The 22,057-nt window shown below is 39.7% G+C and overlaps 1 protein-coding gene across 7 annotated transcripts in view; it reads right to left on the minus strand.

Moving 5' to 3' along the window:
• The window catches only part of BDP1 (B double prime 1, subunit of RNA polymerase III transcription initiation factor IIIB), a 126,916-nt gene that overhangs the window by 46,349 nt on the left and 58,510 nt on the right, over positions 1-22,057 (minus strand). For 6 of the 7 annotated variants that reach the window (XR_010726895.1, XM_066241605.1, XM_066241613.1 and 3 more), the window contains exons 15-21: positions 21,652-21,788; positions 15,076-17,314; positions 11,972-12,159; positions 10,919-11,138; positions 7,713-7,888; positions 6,582-6,789; positions 4,989-5,128 (exon numbers count right to left, since the gene is read on the minus strand). Coding sequence is in view for 6 of the 7 variants with exons in the window: in XM_066241605.1 (XP_066097702.1) it covers positions 4,989-5,128; positions 6,582-6,789; positions 7,713-7,888; positions 10,919-11,138; positions 11,972-12,159; positions 15,076-17,314; positions 21,652-21,788 (3,308 nt within the window). In the remaining variant the exon portion in view is untranslated. The remainder of the gene's footprint in view (positions 1-4,988; positions 5,129-6,581; positions 6,790-7,712; positions 7,889-10,918; positions 11,139-11,971; positions 12,160-15,075; positions 17,315-21,651; positions 21,789-22,057) is intronic. The other variant, XM_066241625.1, reaches the window with a different exon arrangement.

Genomic DNA, 22,057 nt, shown 5'->3' on the forward strand with positions numbered 1-22,057 from the left:
GAAAGGAAAAATGTAAAATCTTTTATAACTTCCATTTTCTGTACAACCTAAAGACTTGTTTTTTGGGGTGTTTTTGTGTTTGTCTTGTTTTAATTGATTTTAGAGAGAGAAAGGGAGAGAGAGAGAGACAGGAACATCACTCTGTTCCTGTGTGTGCCCTGACTGAGGATCAAACTGGCACCCTCTGTACCTTGGGATAATGCTCTATCTAACCAACTGAGCTATCTGGTCAGGGTTGGGGAATGTTTTAAAATATTAATCTTTTTTACTTTCATTAATTCTGGCTTGTAGTTTCATGCTACTTTAATTTTTCAGAGTAATAACTAGAAATAAACAACCAAAAAACTAACAGTGGAAGATGGATTTCTTAATGGCACTTTAAACAAATGCTTCAACTGGTCTCTGAAGCATGAAAAAATATACAATGATCACAACCATGGTCCTACTGGTTCAAAAGCAGGCTTGCAAGCTAAAGTCTGTTCTCCCTCCACATGGCTATCAGCTTATAGAAAAGGATTTGATAGCCAGTGTTATAAGAATCTCATTATAACCCATTTTGTCTGCAAAAACATAGAAAGGCCTGACTTTCACATTCATTAGAACAGCCATAGCCTCCAAGGGAACCCAAACAGTTGTCTTAAGGTTTCCTGGGAAGAAATAATCAGCAAATATGTGAATTCTGAATTAGAAAGCTTAAAACCAATATAAAAGTAGAGATTTATAAAGAATAACTGGATATGTATTTCTCATTAATTCTCTAAAAGATCTGTATTACAGTAGTATTTCTAATAATTCTCCAGAAGAAAAAGTACTTATATTTTCTTCTTTTTTGTTTGTTTATTTTATTGGTTTTAGAGCTAGAGGAAGGGAGAGAGAGAGAAACAGGGACATTGAGCCATTCTTCTATATGCCCTGACCTGGGATTGAACCAGCAACCTCTGTGCTTCAGGACAATGCTCTAATCAATCAAGTTATCCAGCTAGGGCTAGTTACATTTTCAAATGTTTCATCTTGACTAAGCTCTTCTGGCAGTGAAACACCAAAGAAGTTCACAGAAGAGCTAACAAGGCTATGATGCTAACTAATACATCTAGTGTAGGCGAATGAATTTGGGAAAACATATTTAACTTAAATATAAGCCATTTATAATCAAGTGTGATTCTACAAAGGTATTTAAGAATAAAATATATACATAAACCACTATGTGCTACTGAAGTCAAAAGGGAAAAGAAAATGCTATACATAATAAGGTAACTTTAAAACTTTAGAATATGCACTCTGAAGAAAGTCAAGATACAGCTGATAGAATAAACTACATGAACATGGAAGGTTAAAAGGAGGAGGGGATTTAGGTGGGGAATAAGTTTCCATATAGGAAATTTAAAAACTAGATCTCTCGCCCTGGCCAGACAGCTCAGTTGGTTAGAACATTGTCCCAAAGTGTAGAGGTTGACAGTTCGGTCCCCAGTCAGGGCACATACAGGAATAGATTGATGTTCCTGTTTCTCTCTCCCTCTCCCTTCCTCTCTATAAAATCAATAAAATAAACATTTAAAAAAGAAATAAAAACTAGATCTCTCTTCTTAAAAGATGCAAAGGCTGAACATAAAATCTCTTGGCATATGGAAAGCTTCTTTCAGAAACCTCTGCCTATATAACTAGAAATTTGCCAGTCTAAAAGTCATAAATCCTGCCTGACCTTTGGTGGCGCAGTGGATAAAGCGTCGACCTGGAAATGCTGAGGTCGCCGGTTCGAAACCCTGGGCTTGCCTGGTCAAGGCACATATGGGAATTGATGCTTCCAGCTCCTCCCCCTTCTCTCTCACTGTCTCTCTCTCCTCTCTCTCTCTCTCTCTCTCCTCTCTAAAAATGATGAATAAATAAATAAAAAATAAAAAAAATTAAAAAAAATAAATAAATAAGTCATAAATCCTAAAAACTTAAATTTATATACTAAATTGCCAATATTACTTTGAAAGCCATTTAAATCCTCCAGATATAATTATTCAATTATAGATGAGAACATTGAGAAAGATGGATCTCAAAAGTCACTAGTCCTTAAAGGCTCACTTAGAATTAGAATCCAAAATCCATACAAAGGTCCTATATAATCTGCCCTTCTCCCTACCCAGTCTTTACCTTTCTTTCACCTACTATTCTTCCTCTCCCTGTGTTTCACTCAAACACTCCATGCCTGTTCTTCTCTATTTTTTTCTTTTTTTTACAGAGACAGATAGGGACAGACAGGGACAGAGAGGAAGAGGGAGAGATGAGAAGCATCAATCCTTCGCTGCACCTCCTTAGTTATTCATTGATTGCTTTCTCATATGTGCTTTGACTAGGGGGCTACAGCAAAATGAGTGATCTTCAAGCCAGTGACCTTGGGCTCAAGCCAGCAACCTCAAGCTTCAAGCTAGCGACCTTTGGGCTCAAGCCAGCAGCCATGCGGTCATGTGTATGATATGATGTTCAAGCCGACGGTCTCAAGGTTTCAAACCTGGGTCCTCCGTGTCCCAGTCCGATGCTCTATCCACTGTGCCACTGCCTGGTCAGGAAGGCATTTTCTTCTCTTAAGTGCTTCTGAACTGCTGTTCCTGCTTCCCCTACAAATCCCCTTAACTTTCTCCTTCAATTCTCTCTTTCTCTTTTTTTTTTTTAAAGTGACAGAGATACAGAAAGGGAGAGAGATGAGAAGAATAAATTCATAGTTGCAGCTCTTTAATTGTTCATTGACTGCTTCTCATACATGCCTGGGGGGAAGGGGAACTCCAGCCAAGCTAGTTACACCTTGCTCAAGCCAGTGACCTTGGCCTCAAGCCAGCAATCTCGGGCTCAAGCCAGCGACCATGGGATCATATCTATGATCCCATGCTCAAGCTGGTGAGCCTGCATTCAAGCGAGATGAGGCCACACTCAAGCCTGCGGCCTCTGGGTTTCAAACCAGGGACTTTACCTAGTGTCCCAGGTCAATACTCTATTCACTGTGCCACCACCAGTCAGGAACTCCTTCCTACCAGTGGAGCATTCTCTGATCACTGCTAGTTGAAAAGTAAATACCCAATCATGATACTCCCTATTCCCCCATCTGCTTTATTCTTCTCTACTTATTTATTACTGATTTATTCAACTTATTTGTTTATAATCTGTTAACCCAATTAGAATATAACCAAGACAAGGACAGGATTTTTTTGTTTGTTCCTGTATTGTCAGCACCTAGAACATTGCTTGGCACATAAAACATTAACATGTTTTGTAAATAAACGAATGTATAAGGCTCTTTTCAGTGGCAAAATTATGTAATTCTATAAGACCAAAAAGGGATTAAATTATACATCAACAAAAAATCCATAAACAGTAATTATGAAAAGCCAGCGATGAAAACAAGTTCATCTTTAATGTTTGGGCATGAAAATCATTTTTAGAGATGAATTACCCAATGGGACCAGTCATCAATCTAATTCAAAAAGCATTTGCAATATAAATGTTATCTATGATACTTTTTAATGAAAATACTTCTCAGGACCATTTATATAAACAGCTAATTTAAAGAAATTAAAAAAATGACTTAAAGAAAATTTGATATTAATGTAAAGAAAAAACAGGCCTTAGTTTTAAAATAAAAACAATATGAAAAGGCTTCTCGTCACACATGTGCACACACACAGAGAGAAACAAACCTAATGAAGAAATTTATACTAAAACAATAAAAGCTTCATATAAGAACCTGCCAAAGTAAAGCAAGCTGTTTAAAGTCATCCAAAATTAATAGCACTACTCATGCATTCAGATGATCTAAAAAGACCAAATTCTATCTCTATGGCTCCACAGAGGGTAAAAAAGGGATACACTAACATCTCTTCTGTATTGACCAAAAAAACAAGTTAATTCCATATAATTAAAGGAAGCTAGAATGTTCAAAGTAAATTTGTATGTATTGAAGATATCCTGGAAGAAAATTAATAGATATTTCACTGAAACATATCTTAATTACAAAGATTGCAAAAAGATTACAAAATTGCAAAGATTACAAAAGTAAATTAAATGGACCTAGACTATATTCAGAAAAGGAAAGGTGTTCTTATTTTCCATATAATAAAAAAGAAGAACCTAACACATCTTGCTTTAATATCTGTAACAATAAAGCAGACTGCAAGTAATAAGTGTGGTAATGCTGATACATCTTCACTGTTCTAGCATAGCCCATTTAAAAGCCCTCATTCTTATCATTAGATTTGGGACACAGCTCCAAATGTAGCATATAGTAAATACTTTATAGCACTTCCTCTTCATGAATTTTAGTGAGTAATATAAATTTCTAAAAATACAAGGAACGTAAAAACCCGTCTACTATAATAGTTGTTTTAAAATAAAAAATGAGCATGCTTGCCAAATTTTTCAGAGAACTTACAAATTAAGAGAACAGCTGTCACATATCTCTTGCAGTATTTGAAGAAGTAGATTTAAAATACTCCAGTTTCATAATTATTGCTTTATCCTCTTCATAAAAATTTCAAGGTGTATATATATAAAATCAATTATGTAAAAACCCAACCTTTACCTTTGGAAAGTTTGATGTTTTCCTGCTTTAAAAGCACACTTACCACCTGACCAGGCAGTGGTACAATGGATAGAGTGTAGGACTGGAACACAGAGGACACAGGTTCAAAACCCAGGACACAGGTTCAAAACCCAAAGGTCGCCAGCTTGAGCAGAGGCTCACTAGCTTGAGCGAGAGGTCGCTGGCTTGAGCCCAAGGTCAATGACTTGAGCAAGGGGTCAGTTGCTCTGCTGTACCGATGCCCCCCTCCAATACCCCTCCCTCCAACACCCTCCCTCCGCGTCAAGGCATATATGAGAAAACAATCAATGAACAACTAAGGTGCTGCAACAAAGAATTGATGCTTCTCATCTCTCTACTTTCCTGTCCATCTGTCCCTATCTGTCCCTCTCCCTGACTCTGTCAAATAAATAAATAAAAGCACACTTACCTCATCTTTTTATCTAAAACATTAATTTTGTTAACATGAAGGTTTTCTACGAGAGCAACATGATTCTGATTTTTATACATTCTTCCTTCAGGAACTTTGGAGGATACAACTTCAATTTCAGTTCCAATTTCAGAATTTTCCTGAAATGACAAAACCATACTTGTATATTTTTTAAATAAAATATACCTCCCAAAATACTTCTGTCATTAAGAAAAGTACTTGGTTTTATATATATATATATATATATATTTTTTTTTTTTATTTATTGATCTTTAGGGAGAGGACAGGAGAGGAGAGGAGAGAGAAAAGTGGGAAGCATCAATTCCTAGTAGTTGCTTCTCATATGTGCCATGACCAAGCAAGCCCAGGGTTTTGAACCAGGGACCTCAGTGTTATAGGTTGACATTTTATCCACTGAGCTACCACAGATCAAGGGTATCTGGTTTTTTAAAATGAAGACACGAACTGGATATATTCATGTTTTGCTGCCCAAAATACAACTGCCTAATTCAGAGTTTCAAAGATTGTCGCAATAATATGTTTAAATGATGCTTTAAAAACTACAATAGCTATCTGCTGTTAAAAAAAAAAAAAGTTTAATGATTTCTCTTTAAAAAGAGTCAACAGGTTGAAATAAGGATTACAATCACTTAAATCTAGATTTTCCCATAAGAGATAGAGAAAATGACAGAAAAACAAGAACTGTTGAAATGGGCGTTATACTACTTAATTTTTTTCTAATATCAAAAGACCTATCAGTACGAAATAGATAAAATCTCATTCAAAAGAGCAGAATGTTGGCCTTGGCCAGTTGGCTCAGTGGTAGAGTGTCAGCCCAGCATGTGGAAGTCCTAGGTTCAATTCCTGACCAAGGTACATAGGGGAAGTGCTCATCTGCTTCTCTACCTTTCACTCTCTCTCTCTCTCTTCCCCTCCCACAGCCAAGGTTCCATTGGAGCAAGTTTGGCCCGGGTGCTGAGGATGGCTCCATGGCCTCTGCCTCAGTCGTTAGAATGGCTCCAGTGGCAACAAAGCAACTCCCCAGATGGGCAGAGCATCGCCCCCTAGTGGGCATGCCAGGTGGATCCCGGTAGGCCTCCCCACTCCTCACTTCAGAAAAAAAAAAAAAAGGAGGAAAGAGCAGAATGTTATGTAGCAGTTAAAAATTAAGTCTTTTCATATTCTCCAACCAGAAAGTCAAGTTAATATATTAAATGAAAAATAAATCACAAAATAATAAGTATACAATGATTTTTGGTACTTAAAATTACATTGTGTCCACATATGAATGCAAGAGGATATGTATATCTGGTAACATATGTCAAATGGTTTTCAGTGGTTATCTCAGGATGGTGAAATCTAGGGTGGTTATTATATTAGTTTGTGTTGATTAAAGATTTTCACAATGACCGTGTATATTAGTTAGAAAAAAGGTTATATTCACTGTTTACAAAATTCAGAATGGTAAATCTGAAACAAAACTAGACACATTATGTATTGATTAAGTAGAGAAAGTATCATATTATGTAAGATAAGTCTGAGCTATCATCTGATACTTTAATATGCACTAAAAGGCTCAACATAATAACTCACCACAGTCATGAATTTCTTAGCTTCATCTTTCTGTAGTATTGTTTTTTCTTCCTTACTTATGCCTTTGGCTTCACCTTTTTCTATCATTTGTCTCTGTCCTGCCTTTCTTATGTTTGGTCTGGGTCTCTGAAGTCGGCCCCTCACTGGTCGAGAAGTTTGGGTAACACTTTCCTTCCTTTCTTGTTGAAAAGTATCTATATTAAGAGTCCTAGACAGAGGGAAAGGAAAGAATAGAAGAACTTAACTGTAAAAATATGAAAACGACTACAAACATACAAAATTTGAGTATTCTCTTATAAAAATATCCTCTCTATAAAAATATTTTATACCATTAAAGGTAAACTGTATTACTTTCAGATTATAAATACATCTTATTTCATAGTTCTTTCAATTATAAAAAATAAATTTATATGAAGTATCTATTATATTCAAATTCATAAATGTACAATCGTGATTGCCAAGAACTAGAGGGGGTGGATAGAGGGTACTATTTAATGGGTACAAACTTTTAGTTTGGGAAGATAAGAGTTCTGGAGATGGGTGGTGTGGTGATGGTGGCACAATGTGAATGTACTTAATGCCACTAAACTGTACACTTAAAGATGGTTAAAAGGTAAATGTCATGTTATATGTATTTTACCACAATTTTTGAAAAGACAAATAATACCTATATACATATATTTTTAATGCACTGCTTTGTGTAAGATCTTTTTTGTTTTGTTTTTTGATTTTTTAGAGAGAGGACAGAGATGAGGAGGAAGTAGCGGAAAGCATCAACTCTTAATAGCCGCTTCCCGTATGTGCCTTGGCTGGGCAAGCCTGGGGTTTCAAACTGGTGATCTCTGCACTGCAGGTCAGTGCTTATTCACTGTGCCACCACAGCCAGGCTGCTTTGTGTATGTTCTTAAGCAGTGAACAGTGAATATAGGCAGACAAGCATTAAAAGCTGTTGAACTCAATTTGACTTTCAATTTTATAAGCAGTCTGCCACATGAATAAAAAAAAATCAAGTATAGTATTCTTTATATTCACTTATAAAATACATTAACACATCTTAATAAAAATGGAAAAGTATTTGAAAGAATTCTTGCTTGTCTTAATTTAGATTTTCAAATGACTATCACTGTTTACCCCACAGAAACAAGTGATTCCTTTTCCTGGTCGAGTGTAGACTGAGACTCGTTAGCTTCACAAGAACTTGAAGGTGAAAGGATCTTTTCTGTCTGTACACATGATAATATCACAGCCTCCTCCTGCCTGTGACTTGATTTGTCTTTTCCCCTTGATGTCATTAAGGAAGATACATCCTAGAAAGAAATTTTAAATTTTTGATTAAGGGTTGGAAAAAGTCTAGGAAAATAAGAACTTTTAATATATTATTAGAAAAATAAATCAGCATAGTCTTTGTAGAGAACAATAGGCCTGATCTCTTAAGAATTTTCTCAGCTACTCCACTCCTAGAAATATCTTCTAAAATGGCTCAAATAAGTACATAGAAAATTATATGTGATAATATTTATTATGGCAATTTCATTGCTCCCCTCCAAAAAAACTGGGCATTACACTAAAGAAAAACACAAATAAAAAATTGGAAACAAGACAAATCAGTAGGGAACTGAATAAATAGATTATAATTTCTTTATAATGCATAAGTACAACCTGACCAGGTGGTGGCGTAGTAAACAGAGTCAGCCTGGGACGCTAAGGACCTAGTTTCGAAACCCTGAGGTCAGCAGCTTGACCATGGACTCATCCAGCCTGAGCGCAGGGTCGCTGACTTGAGTGTGGGATCACAGACATGACCCCATGTTTGCTGGCTTGAGCTCAAAATACCTTGCTTGAGCAAGTGGTTACTGTCTCAGCTGGAGTCCCCTGGTCCAGGCATGAATGAGAAAAAATCAGTGAACAACTAAAGTGATGCAACTATGAGTTGATGCTTCTCATCTCTCTGCCTTCCTATCCATATGTCCCTGTCTCTCTTCCCCAATCTCTCTTTCTCTAATTTTGCTCTCCCTAAAAATAAATAAATAAATAAATAAATAAATAATGCAACGCTACAGAACCACTTAAAAGATAAATTTCTATATACTTTTTTTTCCTTTTTTTTTTTAAGTTGGAAACGGGGAGGCAATCAGACAGACTACCGCATGTGCCTGGCCAGATCTACCCGGCATGCCCACCAGGGGGCAATGCTCTGCCCATCTGGGGCATTGCTCTGTTGCAACCAGGGCCATTCTAGCACCTGAGACAGAGGCCATGGAGCCATCCTCAGCGCCCAGGCCAACTTTGCTCCAATGGAGCCTTGGCTGCGGGAAGGGAAGAGAGAGAGAAAGTAGAGGGGAAAGGGTGAAGAAGCAGATGGGCGCTTCTCCATGGCCAGGAATTGAACCTGGGACTGCCACACGCTGCACTGACTTATCCAAAAAATATGTTCACAATATTACGTTAAGTGAAAAACAAACAAACAAAAAAGCTGGCTAAGATGTCATTTTTATTTACTTATTTATTTTTGTATTTTTCTAAAGTGAGAAGCAGGGAGGCAGAGAGACAGACTTCCACATGCGCCCAACTGGGATTCACCCAGCATGCCCACCAGGGGGCGATGCTCTGCCCATCTGGGGCACTGCTCCATTGCAACCAGAGGTATTTCAGCACCTGAGGTGGAAGCCACAGAGCCATCCTCAGCACCTGGGCCAACTTTGTACCAATGGGGCCTTAGCTGCTGGAAGGGAAGAGAGAGATAAAGTAGAGGGGAAAGGGTAAAGAAGGAGATGGGCGCTTCTCCATGGCCAGGAATTGAACCTGGGACTGCCACACGCTGCGCTGATGCTCTAACACTGAGCGAGCCATCCAGGGCTGTCATTTTTAAAAAACAATAAAAATAACCTCACATTTTATTATTTATGTAAGTATCTATATTTTCATCTACGTGGATACATTCAAAATTGCTATTTGGGAGGGAAAGATGAGACATTATAAAGGACTTTCACTTTTTAGAGTCTATATTTTTTCCAATTTAAACTTTTTATCATTAGATAAAATAACCAATAAAAAATTATTTATCTTTTTTTAAATATAAGATGAGAAGAAAAAAGTACAAGTGTTCAAGCACAATAAGAACTAAGCTAAGAGCATTTTAGATCTTGCTTCCTAACATATTGTCAGTTTGGGCTTAAGAGAACTCTTATAAAAATTTAAATAAAAACAAAAAACCCACTAATCTATTTTAAGGTGTAAAATGTTAATTATTTTTTAAGTGAAGGAGAGACAGAAATACAGACAGACAGGAAGGGAAGATGAGAAGCATCAATTCATAGTTGTGGCACCTTAGTTGTTCATTGATTGCTCTCTCATATGTGCCTTGACGGGGGTTGGCGAGGGTTATAGCCAAGCCAGAAACCTATGGGCTCAAGCCAGTGACAATAGGATCACATAGATCAGTGGTCTCCAACCTTTTTTGGGCCACGGACCAGTTTAATGTCAGAAATATTTTCACGGACCGGCCATTAGGGTGGGACGGATAAATGTATCACATGACCGAGACAAGTGTCAAGAGTGAGTCTTAGACGAATGTAACAGAGGCAATCCGGTCTTTTTTTTTTTTTTGTATTTTTCTGAAGCTGGAAACAGGGAGAGACAGTCAGACAGACTCCCACATGCGCCTGACCGGGATCCACCCGGCACGCCCACCAGGGGGCGACGCTCTGCCCACCAGGAGGCGATGCTCTGCCCCTGGGGGCGTCGCTCTGTTGGGACCAGAGCCACTCTAGCGCCTGGGGAGAAGCCAAGGAGCCATCCCCAGCGCCCCGGCCATCTTTGCTCGAATGGAGCCTCGCTGAGGGAGGGGAAGAGAGAGACAGAGAGGAAGGAGAGGGGGAGGGGTGGAGAAGCAGATGGGCGCTTCTCCTGTATGCCCTGGCCGGTAATTGAACCCGGGACTTCTGCACGCCAGGCCGACGACCTACCGAGCCAACCGGCCAGGGCCAATCTGGTCATTTTTTAAAAATAAAACATTGTTCAGACTTAAATATAAATAAAATGGAAATAATGTAAGTTACTTATTCTTTCTCTGCGGACCGGTACCACATGGCCCATGGACCGGTACCGGTCTGCGGCCTGGGGGTTGGGGACCACTGACATAGATGATCCCACACACAAGCCAGTGACCCCTCACTCAAGCTGGTGAGCCTGTGCTCAAGCTAATGACCTCGGGGCTTAAACCTGGGACTGCAGCGACCCAGGTTCAACACTTTATGTACTGCGCCACCATCAGTCAGGCTCTACGAGTTTTACTTTATTAACTAAAATGAAAAACCTCCCTCTTAAATATCACTCACACGTTGAAAAGAGAGAGTGTTCATCTGTTCATCATCCTGCTGTATCACAGTACTCACCACTTCATCCATTTCCAATTTCTTCCCAGGTACATGTTTCTCTGCATCTGTAGTTACTCTCTTTACAGCTGCTCTTGATAAATTTGGTTTTGGTTTTTTGAATCGACTTCTCACAAAAGGTGCTGGCTTAACCTCAGATGGCTTCTGTTCTTGATGAGATTTGCTTTTGGAACAAGGATTAGTAAGCTTTAGAACGAACTGTAGGGGCAGTGGGAGTGGAGTCTTAGGACAACCTTAGAGATTGACAGTAAACATTTAATTCTAATTCTTTTTTTGGTATTTTTCTAAAGTGAGAAGAAGGGAGGCAGAGACTCCCACATGCGCCCAACCAGGATCTACCTGATCTACTCAGGAAGTTCACTAGAGGGCAATGTTCTGCCCATCTGGGGCGTTGCTCTGTTGCAACAGGAGCCATTCTAGTGCCTGAGGTGGGCACCATGGAGCCATCCTTAGCACCCAGGCCAACTTTGCTCCAATGGAGCCTTGGCTGTGGGAGGGGAAGCGAGAGATAGAAAGAAAGGAGAGGGTGAAGGGTAGAGAAGCAGATAGGCACTTCTCCTGTGTACCCTGGCCAGGAATCAAACCCAGGACTTCCACACGTGGGGTCAACGCTCTACCACTAGGCCAACCAGCCAGGGCTTAATTCTAATTATTAACAGGAAAATAAATCAGACTATTTGGTAGATCCTGAAAACTATGAGTAATATATTCAAGATATAAGCCTAGGAATTACATCATATTTGCACAAAGAAAATACAGGTCTGTCACACCCATACTAACTTAGAGTACGTGTTATAATTCTCTATGCTAGTAATTCTACATAGTCAAATGTCAGAATAACCTCAATCCTCTCTCCCAGTCTTCCCAAAACTAGCTTAAAATCTCTAACAGTATGCTATAGATTATTATATGTCTTGAAATCTCACTTAAACATAATCTGCCAATGTAACTTTATATGCTTTGTCTTTAAAAGCACACAGACCTATATACTTGTACCTTAAATTAATATCTGAAAACTGCTCTGGAACACCTGTAGATCGTGTCCCCTGGTCTTCTATTTTATCAATTTCAGAAGTCTGCAAAGAAGTCTTCAAATGACTCAACGAGCTTGAGGGTTTCATTTCAGAATTTCTTTTTTCTTCGACAGTTGTATGCACCACGGATAGTACTTCACTGCTAATGTTCTAGAAGAAGTCACAGTAAATCAGCACATATACAAGACTCCTTAGCATCTCAAACAAAAACCTACTATATTCCAAACACTTTTCTTTAAAAATCTTAAAGTTGGCCTGACCAAGCACTGGCTCAATGGATAGCGTGTTGGACTAGGATGCAGAGAACCCATGTTTGAAACCCCAAGGTCGCCAGCTTGAGTGCAGGCTCATCTGGTTTGTGCAGGGCTCGCCAGCTTCAATCCCAGGTCGCTGGCTTGAGCAAGGAGTTACTCAGTCTGCTGTAGCTCCCCCCCGCCCCCCGGCCGAGTCAAGGCACATATCAGAAAGCAATCAATGAACAACAAAAGTGCTGCAACTACCAGTTGATGTTTCTCATCTCTCCCTTCCTGTCTGTCTGTCCCTATCTGTCCCTCTCTATGTCTCTTGTCACACACACAAAAAAAATCTAGACGTTTTCCCTGGCCAGTTTGCTCAGTGGTAGAGCGTTGGCCCGGCATGTGGATGTCCTGGGTTCGATTCCCAGCCAGGGGACACAGAAGAAGCACCCATCTGTTTCTTCAACCCTCCCCCTCTTGCTTCTTTCTCTCTCTTTCTCTGCCCTCCTACACCCCTGCAACCAAGGCTCCATTAGAACAAGTTGGCCCCAGGTTCTGAGAATGGCTCCATGGCCTCTGCCTCAGGTGCTAAAAAATTACTCCAGCTGCAATGGAGGAAGGGTCCTAGGTGGGGAGAGCATCACCCCCTAGTGGGTTTGCCAGGTAGATCCAGGTCAGAGCGCATAAGGAGTATGTCTCTCTGCCTCCCATCCTCTCACTAAAATAAAAATTTCTTTTAAAAATCTAGAAGTTTGTTTTACTCTTTAAATAAAATTTACAAATGTTAAAAACAAAACTCAGTTAACTCTTCTTTTTATATTGCTTATTATCTTTCCAAGCCACAAATGCCACTATTATCTATCAAAAAAAAAAAAAAAGTTTAGGAAAGAGCCCTGGAAAACGTAAGAATAGGAAGAACTTCAAATAACTAAAACCTTTTAATAAAAAGAACTTTTAAAAGTGGAGTAAGACCTGACCTGTGGTGAAGCAGTGGATAATGCATTGACCTAGAATACTGTGGTCACTGGTTCAAAACCCTGGGCTTCCCTGGTCAAGGCACATGCAAGAAGCAACTACTAGAGTTGATGCTTCGCGCTCCTCTCCATCCCCCATCTTTCTCTCTCTTCTCTGTAAAATCAATAAAATCTTTTTTTTTTAGAGAGAGAGAGGAATAGAGACAGATAAGAACAGAGAGACAGGAAGGCAGAGATGACAAGCATCAACTCATAATTGCATCCTTAATCTCCTATGTACCTTAATCAAGGGATTCCTGCTGAGCCAGTGACACCTTGCTCAAGCCAGTGACCTTTGTGCTCAAGTCAGTGACTATGGGGTCATGTCTATGATCCCATGCTCAAGCTGGTGAGTCAGCACTCAGGCCAGAGACTGCACACTCAAGCTGGTGAGCCCATGTTCAAGCAAGATGAGCCTACACATGCTAACAAGCTCGGGGTTTCCAAGCTGGGTCCTCAGTGTCCCAGGTCGATGCACTATCCACTGAACCACTGCCTGGTCAGGTAATAAAATCTTTAAAAAAAAAAAAAAAAAGGTGAAGTAAAATAGAGTAGGGCAGGAAAATAGAGAAAAATCAATACATTTATAGTCAAAAGAATTTCAATATTTATTTATACTAGAGTTAACACGAATTCAGTCCAATTTTGCTTATTCCTTGTAAATCTAAAAAAGTAGAATAATGACATTAATAGTAACTTTTTGCCTGACCAGGTGGTGGCGCAGTGACTAGAGCATCGGACTGGGACATGGAGGACCCAGGTTCAAAACCCCAAGGTCACCAGCTTGAATGAGGACTAATTTGGTTTGAGCAAGGCTCATCAGCTTGAGCCCAAAGTCACTGGCTTGAGCAAGGGGTCACTCAGTCTGCTGTAGCCCCCCTGGTCAAGGCACAAATAAGAAAGCAACCAATGAGAAACTATGGTGCCACAACGAAGAATTGATGCTTCTCATCTCTCTCCTTTCCAGTCTATCTGTCCATATCTGTCCCTCCCTCTGTCTCTGTCACACACACACAAAAAAAAGAATAGTAACTTTTGCCTGGGACAGGTAGCTTGGTTGCTTACAGCATCATCCCAAAATGCAGAGGTTGCCAGTTTGATCCCTGGTCAAGGCACACAGAGGAATAGACTGATGCTCCTGTCTCTCTCTCTCTCTCTCTCAAATCAATAAAATAAATATTTAATAATAATAATAATAATAATAATAATAAAAGAATAGGCCTTGGCCAATTGGCTCAGTGGTAGAGCACAGCCCGGTGTATGGAAGTCCCAGGTTTGATTCCCGGTCAAGGCACACAGGAGAAATGACCATCTGCTTCTCCACCCTTCCCTTCCCCCTCTTTCTCTCTCTTTCTCTCCCTTTATCTCTCTCTTTGCCTCCCACAGCCATGGCTCAAATGGTTCAAGCAAAGTTGGTTTCAGACACTGAGGATGGCTCCATGGCCTCGCCTCAGGTGCTAAAATAAAATAGTTCAGTTGCCAAGCAACAGAGCAGTAGCCCAGATGCGCAGAGCATCGCCTGACAGGAGGCTTGCCAAGTGGATCCTGGTCAGGGTGCATGCAAGGAGTCTGTCTCTCTGTCTCTCTCTCACTTAATAGGAAAAAAAATTGTAACGTTTCCACACTTAAATTTTTTTAAATTAAAAAAAAAAAGACACTATTATCTTCAAGGTCAAAATACACAGACTTTAGGGCTAAGATGTTAGGCTTTAGAGATTTTAAACATTGTTGGGCTTGGTAATTATCATGGGATTATTTTGATAATGTTTCTCTGAAAGAGCATTTTAAAAATGTTTTAAGAACAGAAAAATACATACTTGGATATTTAGTGAAGGCACAGTGCTGCAGTCAGCACCACTGCTCTGAATTAAATCTGTCTCAGTTTGTAGTGAGGTCCCAGTCTTCTTTGGTTCATTTTCCCTTAAACAAATGTCTGTTCCAGTTTTTTTCAAATCTGCCACCATTTCCTCAGTAGCACTGATCTCTTCTGATCCACTTTTATGCAAGGAAATTCTTCTTCCAGTTTCTTTCAAATCTGTCTCTGTTACCCTAATGGCAGCCATCTTTTCTGATACCTTTTCCATCAGAGAAATGTCTCTTTTTCCATTTTCTTTCAAATTAATCTCCCTTTCCTGTATGGCACTGATCCCCACTAGTACGTTTTGCCTTGAGGGAATTTCTTTTTCAATTTCTTTCAAATCTTTCTTCACTTCTCCTGCAGTGCTGACCTCCTTTGGGGCACTCTCCTGTAGGGATAGTTCATTTCTTTCAGTTTCTGCCAAATCTGTCTGTATTTCCTCAGTGGCACCAGTCACCTCTGGAATCTTCTCCCTTGGAGAAATCTCTCTGCCAGTTTCTTTCAAATCTGACTCCACTTCCCCTGCAGTGCTGATCTCTGGGGCACTTTCCTGAAGGGATAGTTCATTTCTTTCCGTTTCTGCCAAATCTGTCTGTATTTCCTCAATGGTACCAGTCACCTCTGGAATCTTCTCCCTTGGAGAAATCTCTCTTCCCGTTTCTGCCAAATCTGACTCCACTTCCCCTGCAGTGCTGACCTCTGGGGCACTTTCCTGTAGGGATAGCTCATTTCTTTCCGTTTCTGCCAAATCTGACTCCACTTCCTCTGCAGTGCTGACCTCTGGGGCATTTTCCTGTAGGGATAGTTCATTTCTTTCCGTTTCTGCCAAATCTGACTCCACTTCCCCTGCAGTGCTGACCTCTGGGGCACTTTCCTGAAGGGATAGTTCATTTCTTTCAGTTTCTGCCAAATCTGACTCCACTTCCCCTGCAGTGCTGACCTCTGGGGCACTTTCCTGAAGGGATAGTTCATTTCTTTCAGTTTCTGCCAAATCTGACTCCACTTCCCCTGCAGTGCTGACCTCTGGGGCACTTTCCTGAAGGGATAGTTCATTTCTTTCAGTTTCTGCCAAATCTGACTCCACTTCCCCTGCAGTGCTGACCTCTGGGGTACTTTCCTGAAGGGATAGTTCATTTCTTTCCGTTTCTGCCAAATGTGACTCCACTTCCCCTGCAGTGCTGACCTCTGGGGCACTTTCCTGTAGGGATAGCTCATTTCTTTCCGTTTCTGACAAATCTGACTCCACTTCCCCTGCAGTGCTGACCTCTAGGGCACTTTCCTGTAGGGATAGCTCATTTCTTTCCGTTTCTGCCAAATCTGACTCCACTTCCCCTGCAGTGCTGACCTCTGGGGCACTTTCCTGTAGGGATAGCTCATTTCTTTCCGTTTCTGCCAAATGTGACTCCACTTCCCCTGCAGTGCTGACCTCTGGGGCACTTTCCTGTAGGGATAGCTCATTTCTTCCCGTTTCTGCCAAATCTGACTCCACTTCTCCTGCAGTGCTGACCTTTGGGGCACTTTCCTGTAGGGAGAGTTCACTTCCAGTTTCTGCCAAATCTGTTTGTATTTCCTCAATGGCACCAGTCACCTCTGGAATCTCATCCCTTGGAGAAATCTCTCTTCCAGTTTCTTTCAAACCTGTCTCCACCTCCCCTGCAGTGCTGACCTCTGGGGCACTTTCCTGAAGGGATAGCTTGTTTCTTTCCGTTTCTGCCAAATCTGACTCCACTTCTGCAGTGCTGACCTCCTCTGGGGCACTTTCCTGTAAGGATATTTCACTTCCAGTTTCTGCCAAATCTGTTTGTATTTCCTCAATGGCACCAGTCACCCCTGGAATCTCATCCCTTGGAGAAATCTTTCTTTCAGTTTCTTTCAAATCTGTCTCTATTCCCACTGTGATATCAACCAGAGCTGGAATCTTCTCCCTGGGAGAGCTGTCTCCTCTTCCAGTTTCTTTAGACTCTGACTCGACCTCCTTAGTTGAGTTAGCCTCCCCTGGTACCTTCTCCTTTGGTGAGGTTTCTACTCTTGCTGCTGTCTTTTCCCCAGAGGCAAGAAGAATAACCTCTGGTACCTCTTCCTTTGAGGAAATCCCTCTTCTTCTAGTTCTTCTTCCTATATTTGGCTTTGGTTTCTGAAATCGACTCTTTAGAACTGGAACTGGTTTGAGTATATTTGCTTTATTATCCTCTTGAGTACTGTAAAAAAAAGACACAATCAAATTTTAAACTAGTCTGCCAGTTGAAGAGATGATGGATGAGAACTCACTACTGAAACACTAGAAACTCTCAAGTCAAATAAAATAATAATAAACATTAAGAAAGCCTGAAAAATCTCTGGGTAAAATTTAAAAATTCAAAGAGAGAAAATTCTCTTTTGAAATTATGATAAAACTTTTAAATAATGAAATATATCTATTTATACAGAGACACATAAAAAAACCCATCAGTAAGGTCAATTAGAGTAGCAGCTAATTGGCCATGAATAGTTTCTTCCTACTTCTCATCCACACCATTCCTCACAAACACTGGCTGAGAAAAATTCAGTAGGCTCTGCAGTGAAGCTAGCCAGTGTCTGCTATTCCTACATCTTTGCCCCTACTATCCTTCACACAGACATATGCCTTCCATAAGGGTGAAGAAACTTATTTATATGACCAGACTTGACTGGCACCTCAAACAGCTGGATGAATGGATGATTTGAACAAGATATAGCCTATGACTATGAACTCGGTTCACACCTCCTCATTTTTAAAAAACAATTTAAAATGGTATTTCCTATACTAACATTTCTCTAAGAACTATGATTTCATAATACAAATTGGGAATAAAAGGAAAGATTAAACTAACAATAGTTTGCAGTTTGCTGAATGATATTGGGCATATAGTAATCAGTATCTAGAACAAGCACCTTGTTCTCCAAAACAGCAGCAGTACTTAGGTTTGTTTTATCATAGCACTGCATGGTAAAAAACCAACAAAGGGCCCTGGCCAGTTGGCTCAGTGGTACCAGTGTGTAGATCTCCCAGGTTCAATTCCTGGTCAGGGCACACAGGGGAAGTGACCATCTGCTTCTCCACCCCTCCTCCATCCCCTTCTCTCATTCTCTCTCTCTCTTCCCCGCCAGCAGTCATGGCTCAGTTGGTTTGAGCACATTAGCCCTGGGTACTGAGGACAGCTCTGTGGAGCCTCTGCCTCAGGTGCTAAAAACAGCTTGGTTGCAAGCATGGCTCCAGATGAGCAGAGCTTCAGTCCCAGACGGGGGCTGCCAGGTGGATCCAAGTTGGGGCTCATGCAGGAGTCTATCTCCCCTACTCTCACTTGAGAAAGAAGGAAAAATAAATAAAAATACATAAATATATAAATGAATGAAAGAGCTCTTAGTGACTAGTTAAGAAAGGTCATTAATGTCAGGCAAAAGTTAGATCAAATGAAACACAAGATTTATTCAGCAACATTAATCTAAACAAGTGTATACAATTTAACTTTTAAAGAAAGATTAAAAAGACAACTTTTTAATTGTATTTTTCTGAAGTGAGAAGCAAGGAGACAGAGAGACAGACTCCCGCATGCACCTGACCCGGATTTACTTCAGCATGCCCACCAGGGGGCGATGCTCTGACCATCTGGGGTGTTGCTCCATTGCAACCAGAGCCATTCTAGCGCCTGAGGTGGAGGCCATGGAGCCATCCTCAGTGCCCGGGCCAACTTTGCTCCAATGGAGCCTTGGCTGCGGGAGGGGAAGAGAGAGACAGAGAGGAAGGAGAGGGGGAGGAGAATAGAAGCAGATGGGCGCTTCTCCTGTGTGCCCTGGCCGGGAATCAAACCTGAGACTTCTGCACACCAGGCCAATGCTCTACCACTGAGCCAACTGGCCAAGGACAAAAACACAATCTTTTCTAAAAAGATTAAAAATTGAATACTTGTTTGAACTTGTCTCAGTCCTAACCTATCTTTCTTTATTGAAACAACTGTTTTTTATAATGCAATTTTTGATAACATAAGGCAGTTTCTTAGAAACAAGAGGCTTTTCAAATTGTACTTGCTTATATAACTGCAGTGTTTGGTTTTTTTCCTTAACTATCATTAACTTTAATAATAGAAGTTTATAGAGAGAAGGGCAGTGTCTTGAGACTAGAAATCCGATATGCAATTGTACTTGATTATTTTCCAACTGAAAACATACAATGGGCTCACAACTCTCTCCTCAGATTATAGAATTTAAGGGAAAAAAAATAATTACAATTGGAGATGGTAGGAGAAAAAATGTGTACAAAACTATCTGTTCCATGGTCCACATATCTGTTTTTCTAAAATACAGAGTTTAAGAATCAAGAAAATATTTATAAAATTCTATAAGATAATCATCAATCATGGTATTAACCTCAAAATATTTACATGAAGTATACAGGATGCAAAATTAGCCTAGAGAAATAAGTTTCAAACATATATTTGCTAATTTATCTAAGCAAGAAGAATTTTTAATGCATTCTTCATCTCAGAGCCTCTTTCTCTATTTTCTCTTTCTTTCACATAGCATCTTGAATAGTTCAAAGTGTTTGGGAAGCAGGGACAACTGCCATAAAGATGCACATATCTTGATAAAACACAAAATCTTAGAATTGTTTTTAAGGATGCTGGAGATTCAAAAGACCAGAAAGACCACATGATAAAACTGAAAGGCCAATGTCTTGAAAAGGAAAGTTGTATCAGACTAGATATTAGTTATAAACTAGGGTTCTAAAACCCAAAGACCACTAAGAGAAAAGCTTAACTTTCTACCAAGCCACACAAACTATTAAATGGAGTCTGATTTAAACTAAAAAATAAATAAAAAATCCAAACACTCATATATCTGTATCAGAGATATGAACAAGAAATGTCGTACAAAATTCTACCCAGAGATTCTGTGGCAACGTAGTGAAGTAGGGGAGGCGGTACAGGAAGGGAAGAAAGAAACGAAAGAATATAGGAAGAAATGAGGAATAGAAGAATACTTCTGTCTTCTAAAAATGATCTTTAAAGTAGTTCAAGAAACCAAGCTTTTACTCTCAGTTAAGGTAATCTTTAAACAAGCTAAAACAGTTGTAAGAGGGTATAGAATAGGCCAGACATTAAATGGAAAGACTGGAAAATATTAATAATTGCTGAAATTAATAATAGGTACATGTAAGTACATTATTCTGTTTTCACTGCTTTTGTGCACATTCATTATTCCCAAAAGAAAAAAAAATTAAAATATATTAATTTCATCAACCTGGTTTTATGCCTTCCTGAGGGGAAATAACAAATATAAAGAGCACTGGCTGGGAGAAGTATGGGATTATTTTTTATTTTTTCTCCTCATACATTTCTCATTTATATATGAGAAGTATGGGGTTTACATGTGGTTTTACATAAAACTTACACAATCCTTAAATAAAGGCAATTATGTGATCAATCTAACCCCAAAGAACCAAATATTAAACAAATTAGCAGCGTTTTCACATTTGGACATAAACATCTGATTTAACATGCATGTTAAATTATAACACTATCCCTGTTAACTCAAGGTCTAATTTATGATGAGTAGCTCTTTTCAAATCACCCATAACCAAGAAATCGTCATGAAGGTTACAAAATAAACAGCCTCGAAAAAATGAAGTTATATTTCTAAATATTATATAACTTGATATACAGAATACAAATCAGTCTGATTTGCTTGTTTTTAAAAATTAACAATTTATGCCCTGGTCAGATAGCTCCACTGGTTACAGTGTCATCCTGATGGCTATGGCTGCTGGTTCCATCCCCAGTCAGGGCACACACAGAAACAAACTGATGTCTATTTCTCTCCCTTCCTTTCTTTCTAAAATCAGTTTAAGGTTTTTTTAAGTTTAAAAATATTTCAACTAAAATTTTTTTTAAAACCTAACGATTTTGCCTAACCAGGCGGTGGCACAGTGAATAGAGCGTCGAACTGGGACACAGAGGACCCAGGTTTGAAACCCCGAGGTTGCCAGCTTGAGCGCAGGCTCACCAACTTGAGTGTGGTGTCGCTGGCTTGAGCGTGGGATCATAGACATTACCCCATGGTCAGGTCAGTGGCTTGAATCCAAAGGGCGCTCTGACGCCCAAGGTCACTGCTTGAGCCCAAGGTTGCTGGCTTGAGCAAGGAGTCACTCGCTCTGCTGCAGCCCCCCCCCCCGGTCAAGGCACATAAGAGAAAGCAATCAATGAACAACTAAGGTGCCACAACAAAGACTTGATGCTTCTTATCTCTCTCCCTTCCTGTCTGTCTGTCCCTATCTGTCTCTGTCAAAAATAAATAAACAATTTCTAGCCTGACCTATGGTGGCACAGTGAATAAGTTTCTACCTAGAATGCTGAGGTCGCCAGTTCAAAACCCCAAGCTTGCCCAATAAAGGCATATATGAAAACCAATTACTACAAGTTGATATTTCCCATTCCTCGACCCTACCATCCTTTCTTACTCTAAAATCAATAAATGAAATCTTTTCAAAAGAAAATTATATAATCAATTAGATGGTCCTTACCTTAGACATTCATTCACACACTTGGGCTCATCAGGTTGCATAGTTTGAAAAGAAGTATAATTTTCTTCTGACTGTGATATGATGATGCCTTCACACTCAAAACTGTTACATGACAGATCTTCTATTTGTCTAGGAGTCTTAATAACAAACACATTTTTAAATAATAAACACATGTTTGAAGGTTTATAAACACAAAGTGTAACAATAATTTATAAAAAAATCTCATTGAAAATTGTGTACAGTCTGAGTATGAAAAAAACAATAAACACTTCAAAATTCTAAGATAATATTCAAGGGACACTTTTTAATGTTTTTTCCTTTAGATATCTGAGAAAATGTCATAAGCCACAACTTTTACCTTATCTCAAAGCCATTTTTCCTCCAATCGTAAATCAAGTAACTGCTT

The sequence above is a fragment of the Saccopteryx bilineata genome, chromosome 1 (genome assembly GCF_036850765.1).
Source record: "Saccopteryx bilineata isolate mSacBil1 chromosome 1, mSacBil1_pri_phased_curated, whole genome shotgun sequence".
Classification (NCBI taxonomy): Eukaryota; Metazoa; Chordata; class Mammalia; order Chiroptera; family Emballonuridae; genus Saccopteryx; species Saccopteryx bilineata.